Source organism: Aptenodytes patagonicus, chromosome 17, assembly GCF_965638725.1.
Source record: "Aptenodytes patagonicus chromosome 17, bAptPat1.pri.cur, whole genome shotgun sequence".
Lineage (NCBI taxonomy): Eukaryota > Metazoa > Chordata > Aves > Sphenisciformes > Spheniscidae > Aptenodytes > Aptenodytes patagonicus.
In genome coordinates this window covers 12,596,683-12,610,481 of record NC_134965.1, presented here as the reverse complement: position 1 = coordinate 12,610,481, position 13,799 = coordinate 12,596,683, and the positions used below count along the sequence as shown (strand labels likewise).

Genomic DNA, 13,799 nt, shown 5'->3' with positions numbered 1-13,799 from the left:
TACCACACGATACCGATTACTTATTTGATGAGCTAAACTTAACTGCAGGGTAAGTTGTGTCTTTCTAGACAATGCAATGACACATCTGAGTAGCAAGATGAAAGACTACTACTTCAAATACTCAAACTGTCTGCAGAATAACATCCATTTCCCTCAGAAGTACAGATACGAACTTTTCAGTTATCTATCAGTGCCAATACATGCTCAGAAACAGATAAGCAACAGAATCCTTATTCAAGATTAGCTTAGGCCTTATGTTACTGAAAATTCTGTGTTACGCTTGTACCGAAGTATACATTTTTCATGTCTAAGTCAACTTAAACTATAAACATCCAAATCAATGTTTATGTTCAGTTGCATTCTCTCACATGGCTAAAATTAAATTACACAGGCATTCCTTCACGTTTTGAATGAAATCTAAAATTCAGTTTAATTATTGCTTACAGGCTCTTAAATTCAGTCTGCATTCACTTGAGAAGTTAGTATGAAATGCCAAGACCCTTAACAGTGACCACCGAATTCAAATACATGTGAGCAAAGAGGAACTGAATTTCAGCCAATTACATTCTCAGTCTGCGTAGCCTTACAGCTTTACCAAAGGAAACCTGACCTCCAAGCTTCTGCTTTTATTTTATTCAACAACCTCCCTCTTCTTTTTTTTTTTTTAAGCTGTTTTTATCTTGAAGTAAAAGCTGTAGTTAGAACTTTGCAAGCATAGTCCCACTAGTGGCAATTCCTGCTTGCGTGGACGCAGTTGCACGGCCAGGGGTCTTGGGATGGGTGGACACTTTTGGCACCATTCTACCCGACGTCAGTCAAGAGCAGACCCTTCTTCTTTCTACACTTCTTTTTTTCCCTCAGCATTCTTAATGATGTTATATTTAAATATGCAAGCTTGACCTTTTATTCTACTGAATATTATGAAAGCAGATCTGTCTGTGCACCTTATTTTTTGGCAAATAAAACTGAGAAAATAAAGACCTAGGAAATATATACAGGTAAACAAAATGCTTGTAGAAACGATAACAAGGTCTGATCTTAGATAACAATCTAAATTTAAGCAAGCCGGTAACAATTAAGTTAAAAAAACTCCACACTTTATCAGAAAAAAATATATGAACAGATGGAAATAATCTTTAGATGATTTTTTACAGCAGATTTCTTGTCAGTTTTCATTCTTGGATATCGACTTTTTTATACTGCACCATGGCAAGATCACAGCAGTGCTAACTGTACAACAGCACCCTTCTGACTTTGAAAACTTCAGCATTTAAATTAACTCCCTAGGCCTTCTGAATTAAGGGACACAAGATCAACTGTAACATTAACCTACACCTAGTTCGAGCAGCATGCTCAGCCTTCTTAGAAAACACAATTTTATTACAAACACTGGTCTGGTTATGAGTGACCAACTTTTAAGGGCTGGGACAAAGGAGTAACGTGTCTTGCTCTTCTGAGGCCTGTCCTGCAAAGCACTTTGCCACCATATGCCGGTGCAGACTACAACCCCAGTCACATACTACTTCTATCTCAGTAAAATTAAAGCACGGACAGTACCTAAAGCAAAATTCCTTAAGCACCACAGAACGCCTTGCCGACTGAATGCTGTGGAAAGTTCTGCAGGGAGACGACGCAGTCGCACACTTCAAACTTTGTGTTTGTGACACAGGAAGTGTGCTGCAACACGCCTGCTCTCAAAAACACCACCGAGGCACCCTTCGTGTTTCTAAAGAACATTTCAGAATACGGCAAACTGACAACCATTTACTAAAAAAAAAAAAAAAAAACAAAAAAATATCATGCCAGCTTTGCTTCAGTGATCCTGAAGGGCAATAATTACATACATTGTATTAAGGTGGTCACAAAATATATTAGAAGAGATTACGCTCCACTGACAGAATCCTCTGAAATAGCGGCTGGGGGAATAAAAGGACTGTAGGCAGTACTACAGTAAGACAGAAAATCCCATTTACATTTATGAGAGGAGAGCAAAGTTCAGATATTCTGTTTCAGGTAGCATATAGCATACTACCGCAGGTCAAACAGTCTCCTAGACAAAGATCTTGACAGGTGACTGAAGAAGGAAGACATTTTCATACGCTTTTAATTTCTAACTCCTAAGTCAGGTCAAAACATATATTCTAATGCTCATTTGTTAACCTGAAACTTTAGGAAGCACAGCCTAGCTACACAACATACATATTCTAATAAAATGCGTAGAAGGTATATAAACATGTTGCATTTGTCTCAGAAGAGACTGATGATGTGGCCTGTTAGTCAGAGGTTGCTCTTCACCATTCTAAACCTCGTTCTGCCGACAAAGACAAGTGAAGCCAACTTTCTAAGAACAGAGAAGAACCAGTAAAAAAATGCGTAGTAAGCAGCTTTCTTGTATTCTGATTCAAATGACAAAAACAAGAATGAATTATGATCTGGTAAAAAATGAAAAGGAAAAAATCGGTTCAGTTTTTTTTCTTTACTCACCAGACAACACCAAAGGCTCCATATCCAATAGGTCTGTCCGGCTCAATATCCAGTTGCTGTTGTGGATGTTGTGAGTGCTGATGATGGTGCGCTTTAACTGCAGCAGCTGCTGCAGCTTGTACCTGAGCTGGGGCTGCTGCAGCTGGTCCAGGGGCCTGACCCGGTGCCGGTGATGGGAAATATGGCTGCTGCTGCCCTGGGTTTAACATTGCCGCGGCCGCGGCCGCAGCTGCTGCGGCCGCAGCTGCCGAAGAGGCATGCTGCTGTACGGGATGTACCGCAGCTGCAGAGCCTGGATGCAAGTGATGTTGAGGGTGGTGGTGGTGATGGAGGTGAGGAGGAGGGAGGTGAGGAAGGTGGTGGTGATGGTGGTGGTGGTGACCTGCTGCTGCTGCAGACGTACCGCCATTGTAAGCCGCCATCATTTTTGCGTTGGCTGTTGTGCCACAAAGAGACATTCAAAAAAATGCCCTTTGATTGGATAACAACTGGGTCAAGCTGTCATTTGGCCATAAAAATGAAATCTGCTACACTTTAAAAGAAGTTGGGTTTCATCATACACGGCCCACCTTTAAAAACATTGAGCTCAACTGGCCTTATCTCTTCACGAAGCCAGACAATTTGGAGAATCTCTTCATGTGTGCGTGAGCCAGAGTGCGCGAACCCTCTTCCCCCAAGAGTCCAGCTGTGGTTGGCTACTGAAACTCCATCCTTGGGCAACTGGGTCGGGTTTTGTTTGGTTTTTTCCTTCACTTTTTTTTTTTTTTGTTGTTGTAATAAAAAAGAAATACAGTGATCAATCCCCCTTCCCTCCAGAAGGAGGATTTGGAGTCTCTCCCCCGGAATACCCTGAGAGGACTGACAAGCCTACCCCTTCCATTCCCACATCCTCTCCATTTATCTCCTGGAAACCTCCCTGAGCGCCCAGGCACCTCCTACATAGCTCCCTCCTTTCAGACACCTGCTCCCTCAAATACAGCAAAAAAAAAAAACTTGGGAGTTTGCAACTTTTCCTTGAAGGCCTGAAACACACACAAGCACCCAGAAAAAGTGAAGAGGGACGGAAGGCGTGAGGGGAGGAGGGCGAGGGCGAGGAGGGGGAGGGCGAAAGGGGGCGAAAAGAGGGTAAAAACAGACGGAGGAAGGGAAGGGGACGGGGCAGAAAAGAAAACAAGGGAGGAACGAGAGGGAGAAGGGGCGAGGGGAAAAATGGGAGCGGGGAAAGTGACAAATGAATGACAGGGAAGAGCGCGGGGCCGGGGGATAAAGAGGGGCGAGGGGGAGGATGCGATGGGGGCGGCGGCGGCGCCCTGACAGCCCGACCCAGCGCCGGCGGCGGGCAGCGCCTCCGGGGGGGGCGCCGGCGGCTGCAGCCCCCCCTCCGGCGGGGCGGGGGAAGGACCGGGGCCGGGTGGGGGGAGGGGGTCTCCGCTGCGTGCGTGCGGCAGGCAGAGGTGGGGGGCGGCGGGCTCTCAGGCCCCCGCCGCGCAGCGCCGCTCCGCCCCCCGGCCGCCGCCGCCTCGGCCGCCCGACCCGCCGCCGCCGCCGCCGCCGCCACTCACCTCCTCACGGAGCCCCAGCGCGGAGCGCACAGCGGGCACGCGCACCCGGCCTGCCCTCCCCCCGCCGGCCCCCTCCGCCCCCATGCGGGGCGCGCGCCCGACACCCGCCCGCAGCCAATCGGACCCGGCCCGCCAGGCTCCGCGAGAGCCGCCCCCACCCAATCACCGAGCGGGACCCAGCTCGGCCGGCCCATAGGACTCGGCCGCTGCAGAGACCGCCTGACTCGGTCCCGCCCCCTTGACCCCCACCGCCCAATCACCGCGCGCCTCCGCGCCCAGAGCTGGCGAGACCCCGCGAGATTCCCTCACCTCATACAACCCTCACCTCGGGTGGCCCCGCCTTCTTCGCTTTTCCTGCCAATCACATGGTGCCGCTCCAGCCTGCTGGCCAATTGACTCTCTCCCTAAGCCGAGTCCCGCCCCCAAGACCTGCCTTTTGCCCAATCGCAGCCTCCTATCCGATCCAATTAGCCAATGAGGAGAAACGAAAGCCCGAAAAGGGGTTACTGGGCCAATAGTACTCGGAGGCGAGGCGGCGCTGTGATTGACAGCTCTCCTCACGAGTGATTAGCGGCGATGGGCGTTAAAGGAGCCGTTGTTCTTCAAATCGCGCCGCGAGGTGCCGCGTGACGCACAAGGAAGTCGCTGGTGCGCCCGTCTGCGGGTGGGCAGCTGGCCAATGGGAGGTGGGCAGCCGGCTGATGAGCGGCGGGAGGGGCCAATGGCGCTCCCGGGGCGGGGTGAGATAAGGACGCGGCGGGGTGCGGAGGTCACTGTGGGCGCTGAGGGGTGGCGGCGGGAAGCGGAGCGGGAGCTGGGGTGAGGGCCGGGGGGAGCGCCGCTGCGCTCGGGGGGGCCCTGTGCTCGCTGTCCGCTATCGTGGCTCTCCCGGGGCCCTCTGGCCGGCCGCCCCCGGGGCGGCGGCGGTGGGGCCCCCAGGGCTGTGCTGGCTCCGGGGTGAGCCGGCTCTCCTCCCCGCCCGGGGCCGAGCAAGGGAAGAGGAGCTCGGTTTCCTGAGGTAGATGTTTTTGCCTCAGCCCCGCTCTCCAGAGGAAGGTGATTACCAAAGCTGTCTTTCACAAAAGAAGCTTGCCTGACTCAGCTAACGGAAAGGCGAATGTGCTTTAAAGACGGGGGCTGGCCTCGAAATTGGGGGGGGGCGTGTTTTGGGGGTTTTTTTTTGGTTTTTTGCTTCGATTTGAAGACCAGCAGGTAAAGCTTGAAGGCTTTACCTTAAAGGCTTGAAGCAGGTGAGACAGGGGAAAGTGCGGAGGGCTGGCACTGAGGGCCTGAGCCTCGTCTGTAGGCTCCAGAAGCAGGTGGAAAGGACGGTGTCGCGCTGTGGGATGAGCGTCCCTCTTCCCTTGCATCAGGAGGAAAAAAAAATCAGAGGTTTTGGATCTTCTCAGCAGATAGCTAGCAGCAGATAGCTAGCAGCAGATACTATAGCCAACTCTCCTCTAAGCCTGTTTTTCTGAGGCTTGCTGCAGCATGCTCATTAACACGCTCAGAAGTTACGTTTCAGATGTGAAGTACGTGTTAACCCAGGACCAAAATATTTTTTGCCGTTTGTTGTTTTAGTTCACTTACGCCGTTAATCTGCATGCTTGGGGAATGCAGTGTGGTTCTTTAAAGCACAAGTCTTCCCTAAAACATAGAGATGAATAAAAATTTGATAGTTTTAACACTTTCCACTTTCTTGTGTGACTATTAATCGTAACTAGGAGTTTTCTGAAGTAGAACTATTAATTAGATATCAGAGCCTTACCCATGATGATAGCAGAGTTAAATTAACTGTGATGGTGATAAAGAGGTTCCTTCATATGATTAAATTGGGTGAGCAGTTCCAGAGGAAATAAATGACTGATGGTGAATCTGTATGTGCCCCTGTTACGGGTGAGCTGACAGCCTTTCCTTCTCTGCATCTGGCTCCTGTCTGAACAGAGGAAAAATGACTAGCAGAACTATAATAGTACCACTGCATTGCTGAAGTTTTACCAACAAATCCCTCATGGTACAATATCAAGTACTGTGATCTGTCTTTTCTGTATGTCTAAAAACTGAACCACATCATTGGACTTCTATACAGCATGGGGGAAAGGAGACTATAAGTGTGAAAGCTTGTTGCAATTCCTAAAACTTGAGTGCAAAATCTTTTTAAGAATGGGTTTTGGATACTTTTTGTCTGCTCTTTGAGAATGTAAACAAGAAAAGTCTTGCAGGAATTAAGACAAGTTTCTTTGTCAAAACTGTTTCTGTTGCATTTTGAAATGTTGTTAGCTAATATTCCAGTCTGGAATTATAGTAGAGTTTTGCTATCATGTCATCGTTGGGGTTTTTTGTTTTGTTTTGTTTTTTTTAAAGTAAGCAAGAGTAGATTTGGTTTACAGCAGTTTTATAATATTACGTATTGGAAGAAGAGACAGAATACTTGTTTAGAACTTGTAATTCTAGCTGTCTGTTTGAAGTTTTCATTGAAGTTGATAACAAACTGCTAATGTGAATATGAATATGGCACGCACCAAGGATTCTTTTGGTCTCTGCTTCCCCTCAAGCTCTGGAGAGGTACGGTGTGGTGTGTGGGACAATGGAAGGAGGTGGATACAAAGTAGGTTGGGTGGGCCTGGGCATAGGGGAGTGCTGTGAGGACTGGAAGGCTTTTAAAACTCCTACACTTTTTCATTATGGACTTTTTTTTTCTTTCTCTTATTGCAAAATCTTTCCAAGTAGTAATATTGAGCAATTGCCTAATAATCGTTGTATGGAAACTTGGGTTCTAAATGTATTTGCAGATTAATGTCTCAGTGGCATTATTCAGGTCCAAATACAGAATGTCATCTTAATTTTTTTTTTCTGTCAGGTACATTACTGAGTTAATTGGTTTGCATGTCTTTAAACAATTGATTTTCAGTAGAGTTTAAGTTTTACTGGTGTATTTGCTGAAAGTCAGTCATCTTCAACTGCATATTGGGAAGAAAAGGGAAGGAAGAAATTATTTATCTTGCTCTTGCCACTGGACTATAGTTGAATTTATGGTCATAAACAAAATGTTCAGTGATATGGAAAAAGTCAACCTGTTTCTAGCATAAACTGAAAGTCTTGTAATGACCGCTTATTGAGAAGTGTTCATAGGCACGTGCAGTTCTGGTGACTAATTTAGGAGCCTAATCTCTGCAGGCTCCTTATTGTTAAAGGGTAAAGAGGTATACTGTGTTGCTGTCTGGAGGAGTCTAATTTAGGTGTGTCCAGACATCACCTTAACATTTCATTCCCCGCGGACTATATGGAGCCTTTGGAGAGAAGCTTCTGAACAGCAATGTTTAATATTAAGCAGGGTGTTTTCACCTACTCATTTTTGCAGTGGATAGGGAATAATTCAGGCCTAGGTCTCTGGTAGCATATTTTAAAGCTTTGTGTAGCCGTCTCCCCTGGCGCAGCTTGTGTCCCTGAGAACCTGTTCTTTCAAGTATTGTGCTTGTGAAAAGATGGGAATTGGATCCACTTCTCATTAGTGTTTAAAGCATCTGTTTACGCTTCCTCATGAGCAAACCAATTGCCAATTAACCTGAGGGAAGTACCAGCTGAAGCTCATGTTGTTTCTTTATCCTTATTATTTTAAGGAAGGATCAACATAATGGGGATTGTACTCAGCACCTTTGCCATGGTTGAGGATCTTACATATGTGCAGCTTTCCATTGCAAGTATCACATGGTGCATTACAATATCATGAATGGTTGCCTGTATTTTTATGAAAAACAGACTTCTTTAGAAAATAATACCACAGGTAAACTGTTGAAAAAGTTTTGTATTTTTTGATGCCCCTTTTCTTTATGGTTATCATCAAACACCAACCATCTCAAGTTTTTGGATAGAGGTTATCTTTAGTAAATCTCAAAGAAAAAAGGAACCAGTTCCATCAGCGCAGACAGCCTTCAGTCTGACTGCTTGCTTTATTGCCACCAAGTGATCTGGGGCAACTCCTAGGTCCACTATTTGGTGAGTAGGGTTAGTTGCCTGAACCAGGACATTACATCCAGCATAAAGAGTTTCTCCCCACACACCTTTGTCTAAACGTACTGACTTCCTATTGATTTGTCATATAACCTTTATAAGCTTTAGCGAATCAAATACATGGTGACTTCATTTTTGGCTGTAGATTAGTAAATAAGTGTCTTGTCTTAGAAACACTCTAAATGTGTCGTTAGACACTGTCACATATAGATTAATTTTCAGCAGTGAGAGCAAAAGAAATGAACTGGGTTGCAGTCCTGGCATTGTGAGCAGTTTTCCTCACAGCTCTTGACTGGACTACTACAAACCATGCTTTCCAATTTCCATGTCTGTAAAGTGTAAGTAAAATCTGGGAGCCACTTTTTTATTTATTTTAGTTTAACTAAATGCTGCAACCATATTATGCATCTTTTATTTGCCCCTTTTAAGTTGAACCAGCTCTTTTCAATGAGGTGAGAGACTGGTGAGATGGCAGCTGAAGGGATACGCTTATCTTACATGTCCATATGGAGTTATGTCAGATGCCAGTGTTGAACGACCCACCCTAACAAGTATATCTTCCTTCCACACTGGGTTTATAAACACTTTTAATTGGTGTCCCTGGCCTCTGTCATGCTGTGAAGCTTAAGACTGTCAGTTCAACTGCTTTTTAGGCACTTCATGCTATGAAAGTTAAGGGGGACAAGATCCAGTTGATTCATATGGAGGTATGTTTAAGGAAAAAAAAACTTTCAAAAGAATATTAAGGAAACATGAAACTTGCAGACAAAGTGCTCAACTTCTAATAGACCCTTTGTTTCCTCATACAGGTCTGTTACTTGAAAGTGTTACCTATTAGTTATATGAATCACTCCTACTGAGGGCTGCAGAGGGAATTAGTTGTGTACTATTGTAAGTCAGTGCTTCCTTGTTATTTAATGCCCCTGTATAAGAAGCATAAGTCTTCTGAGGGGGAGCTCATTACAGAGCTGGCTCACACAACTTTGAGCAAGAGTGTTCTGTGAGTAGTTCTAATGAGCTTGAGCTGCTTGATGAGTGAGTTGGCAAAATCTAACCATAGTAATTTGAACTGAGCAGGTAGAGACACTGCTCTAGATCCTGCCAAAGCCCAGTTTGATTGCAGCTAATTTGTCATCCCCAGTGATGCATGGAGGTATGTGATTGGTGACTACTGCTGATGAAACATGACAGATCAATTCCAATCTCTTACTGGTGAAGACAGTTATTCATGGGGACATGCATCTGTCTCTTACTATTTTATTCACAGTAAGAGTGCTGTAAAGCAGTAGCAAGTCTGCTGTTTTGAGTATCAAACACTGAATGCTAGTATATCTAGATTTGTCGGGTGCTCTTTGCTAAACTCATTTAAAAACTACATATAAAAGAAAATACTGTGCATTAGAAATACAGGGCACAGACTTGTCCCTTCTTGAAAAACTACTGTATCAAGTTTAGTCTTTTCCGACTCGAGAGATTTATTTTCCCCTTGGATTTGCCACTTGCTTTGCAGGGGTATAGTCTTTTTGACAGCACTTTGCATAAGGGCAAGGGATGGAAGACAATTTGTAATCAGCCAGTTCTATTTCTTTGATGCTCCTCAGCAGTGTTTTAACCTTAAAATTCTCCACAAAAGTTTGTATTGTATTGCACAGTACAAAATGCTATGGTCCAGTTCCAGACGTAGGCTTTGTGGGTTTTTTCCTTGTGCCACAAGAACTAGCTGTGAAAACAGGACTCTGAATATTAGAATAAGTCTTTTGATTTCATGGCTGAGTATTGTGCATAGATGTCCTTCAGCACTGTAGGGTTTTTTTGTGACCCTTTAATGCAGAAAAAGTAATGTTAAGTGGAACAAAGCGTAATAAAACGCTTGCACAGATTTGTCTCTGATCCACAAAAGGGGTACTCTGAGCTGCACTACTGATAATTTATCATGTGGGTGTTTGACAAGCCCACACATACCTTGATATACAACTCTGCAGATACAGTCCTCAGTATTCTGTAACACCCTGGTAATATTTTATTCATAAATCCTAATGCTGAAGCCCTTAAGGTATCATAAATATGGTGCTAATGCCTGTGAATTTGAGGGGGTTTGGTTAGTCGGATAAACATCATGCTCTAAACAAACTGTGGTCCTAACATACTTCGTGTATATTAATGTTTATTCTGTTGTATCATAGGATTAAAATTCCTGTTAGTGTATATTAGTCCTTTTCTTTGCAAAGAATAATTTTCCAGAATTTCCTCTTTAAAACCTTTTCTCTACAAAACTGGAAAAGAATAAATTAATCTATTAATAAAATACAGTGAGGAGCAGGGGGAAATAATATTTTGTTTTAACTTGAATTATTTATAAAGGTTTGTGTCTTAAAGTTTGCAGGGATGGCAATATGACTTCATTTAAGAGGAGAGCAGGGTTCTGCTCGTCTTGTTGAATGAGGGACAAATCCTTGTCCTGCTCTGGGCAATGTACTAAAAAGATAGGGAAAAAAATCAAGTAGTCAAACCAAGTGGATGATGTAGTATAAGCTTGTTAGTCTATCCAAAAGGCATGTTGACCAAGATGAGCCTCATCTTTGTCTTTAAAGCAGCAGTGTGGGAACTTGGCCGCTTCTTTGAGAAGCGATTAAAATGATGGAATGGTACTTAACTTCCATAGAGCTGCATAGATATGACTGAGATATGGGGTAGGGGACAACTGGTGTAAATGACAGCTGGTGTCATCTAAGATACTGCATATCTCTGATGTTGGAGATCAGACTCTACAGGCACTTATGTTGCTTCACTGGCCTGTCAGCCCTGTTTGGCTCTTGCAGTGTAGTTTTTGTGGTGGTCATGTTGCAATTGACAGCTTTGCCCCAAGTTTGTTCAGTATACTGTATGTACAAATATGAAGATCGTGATTAGCACTGGGACTTGAATTCATCCCAAAGTCTATCACCTCCAAAACACTGAACTCCATACCCTGTAGTGCTTTCTAGCCAAAAGTGTTTTCTTTTGAATTTTCTGAAGCAGTTACTGAATGCTTTGCTCACTGCAGAGCTTAAGCATGAGCTTGGCTTTAACTGGGAGTGCTCAGGTGCTTAAAGTTGGTTTATAATAATTTGCCATTTAAAGACTTCAGCCTGATTGTTTAGCTTTTTCTGTCTCATTTTCCTTCTTGCTGCTAAACACCAGTTGCAGGAGGTAGAAGGGAGGTCTTTATCCCCTGTGGCTTTTTGGAGAAAGTGACAGTTCTGCAGTTCTCTCTGTTCTGCGTTTCTTTGCACCAGAAATGACCCTGCTGCTCTCTGTCACCAGTGTTTCCTTTTATCCCTCTCCTGGCAGCTGTTCTTGCTCCATTTTGATGTTGGAACAGCAAATGAACTCCCTCTGAAGCAAATGTCATGCCAGTAAAGATGTTGAAGCAGCAAGAAAATCATCTCTGTCTCTGAAGACTGAATTGGAGACCTTTGTGAATGAGATATTCTTAAAATAGCTCCACAGCATGTTATCTTCCCTAGAAGGTGGAGAACTGAAAACACCACCACAAGCCACTTGCTTTTGTGTGAGCAGGATCCCTAAATAATGTTCTTTGGAGTAGGGAGAGAAGCAGGTTGCTCACTTTTCCTCCAAATTTGTAGATTTAATCAGAATAGAAAATACTGTTGCTGTGGTGGTATTTTTGGAAACACCATCTTTCAGAGACCTGACCTCCTGCTCTGGTTGTCCCACAGTTAGCTTTTTGTTCTGTCATTGATGCCAGTGACAACAAATTGAACAAAGCAATTGAGTTGATCTGAATTGATTGTATTCTTCTCTGATTGTGTGCCTTGTGCTAAGAGTTTTGTTTGCAACATCATGGCTAATGGTCATGATTATTTCTTGTCCTGCATTCAACTACACTGAAACAAAGTGCTTGCAACAATTTGCTATGTCAGATTAGCTGTATTTTGACCCAATATTCTATAGGTATGATTTAGTTAAGTCCTGGGTAGGAGATTAAACCTTTAGGTGGTTAAGTTCTTGCAGTTGATAATGTACCTGTAAATACCAGTTAGTTTTGTTTGCTCTAGCTTTTATAATGATAGCACAAAGTCCAACCTGATTCTGATTCCTCTTCCCCGCTCCCCTGCTTATTTCCAGTTTGGATAGCTTCTTAGTGTTTTTTCATGTAATGACTAATTTTGTCTAGCATAATAGTTCATAAATCCTTCACCATGTCAGAGTTACTTGAGTCTTGTAATAGACCATATGCATGCATTCAGTATCAAAAAAAAGAACAATGGGTTATGGAAACACTTAAACAGTAATTTTTAAATTGCGGTCTTTGCAGCAGCACACCTATCCATTACAGCAGGGCAATTTTGAGAGTGCAACTTAAACAGTTTTTCTCTGAGGTACAGAGTAGTGATTATTCTCTGCGGTCTTGCCAATATTACTGTATTTCTTTGTCATACACAACTAGTCAAGATAGGAATACATACAAGACCAAGACATCTGGAAACTAATAGGAAACAATAGACTTGCAGCCTGGTTTATGACAACGTTTCACGCCAGCATTGTCTTCAGAGTGTGATCCTGGTAAACTGGGATAATGTAATGCTATTTGAGCTTAAGATTACATAGAAAATTTGTTAGAATTAGTGCAACTTGAAGCCTGTGCTTTATTAGGTCATCACAGATGTGAAAAACAAATTTCATATTGACTCCAGAATTATGTCCATATATCTGATATAGACTTTGGTAATGTTTATTTGAAATGGATTGTCTGAAGCCAAATCCTTGCCTAGTTCATGTAAGTCAGCATGGCTTCTTTCAAACTGACCTCCATGCTGTTTTTTGGTTTGGATCTTTTCTGAAAGCAATGTTCTTTAACTGTGTTATGATGGAAATAGTTTAAAGATCAGTTTTTTGTGCAGTGTGATCTATGGAGCCATTCAATGCTCTGTTTTCCATGTGCTTTATTTAATTTCTGTCAGGTTGTTCAATGGGTGTTTTGTACTAACGCTACCTGTCTGAGCCTGTTGTGTTTGTGTTGGAGCTGGTGAACCACCTGCCCAAGTTATTAACTTACATTGGTTATCTTTACCATAGGTTTACATCCCTTTTGATGCTTTGGGCTCATATCTGTTGCAGGAAAGTATTTCTTATGTAGAGGTATTAAGTTACATTAAATATTATGGTGTTATTAAAGGATCTGTTCAGTGGAATTTCAAATAACTAATCTCAGGTAATCAACAATAAATGTAGAGCCAAAAACTTGTTACCTTTACTGCTTTTTTTCCACAGTATTGTTAATGAAATAACAGAAACCAATATTTCTCCAGGCAAAAAACACTGTGTAATTTTAATCTGTGTGTGACAGTACATGAATATATTTTCCAAGAGTTGCATCACCATTTGCTGCTTGTTTAAACATGTCACATGTTTAGTGACCTTGTTCTTCTGTGTGATCCACTCTTTCTGGAGTAAAAACTAGCTAAAAATAATACCAAGCCAGAAGTTGAGTAGAGTTGCTCTAAATAACCCTTGCTGAGGATCTGGGCAACCATGGCCTCTATGGATAGCAGAGATTCTCAGCTGGTGTAATGTAAAATACTTTGTATAGGCAAAACCCTCAAGGAAACTGATTAATGTGTGATAATAAAGCCGATGTGGTTCTAGCCCTATGCAGTCTATTACAGTTTGGATACATTCTTTGGACTGCTCTTGCTGCTAGGTGCTTTTGATTCACTTGTTTTCTGCAGCATACCTCTA

The 13,799-nt window shown here is 43.4% G+C and overlaps 2 protein-coding genes across 11 annotated transcripts in view; one reads left to right on the top strand and one right to left on the bottom strand.

Annotated features, from left to right (window-relative positions):
• NLK (nemo like kinase) overlaps positions 1 to 4,076 on the bottom strand; it is a 67,870-nt gene extending 63,794 nt beyond the window's left edge. For 3 of the 4 annotated variants that reach the window (XR_012996663.1, XM_076354264.1, XM_076354266.1), the window contains exon 1: positions 2,485 to 3,791. Coding sequence is in view for 3 of the 4 variants with exons in the window: in XM_076354264.1 (XP_076210379.1) it covers positions 2,485 to 2,942 (458 nt within the window). In the remaining variant the exon portion in view is untranslated. Of the gene's footprint in view, positions 1 to 2,484; positions 3,792 to 4,046 lie in introns of those variants that run through there. The other variant, XM_076354265.1, reaches the window with a different exon arrangement.
• A 686-nt stretch (positions 4,077 to 4,762) lies between these two features.
• LYRM9 (LYR motif containing 9) overlaps positions 4,763 to 13,799 on the top strand; it is a 42,297-nt gene continuing 33,260 nt past the window's right edge. For 3 of the 7 annotated variants that reach the window (XM_076354853.1, XM_076354852.1, XM_076354851.1), the window contains exon 1: positions 4,906 to 5,102. The gene's annotated coding sequence lies outside the window, so the exon portion shown is untranslated. Of the gene's footprint in view, positions 4,787 to 4,905; positions 5,103 to 5,201; positions 5,297 to 8,672; positions 8,765 to 13,799 lie in introns of those variants that run through there. The other 4 variants (XM_076354850.1, XM_076354846.1, XM_076354847.1 and 1 more) reach the window with 4 other exon arrangements.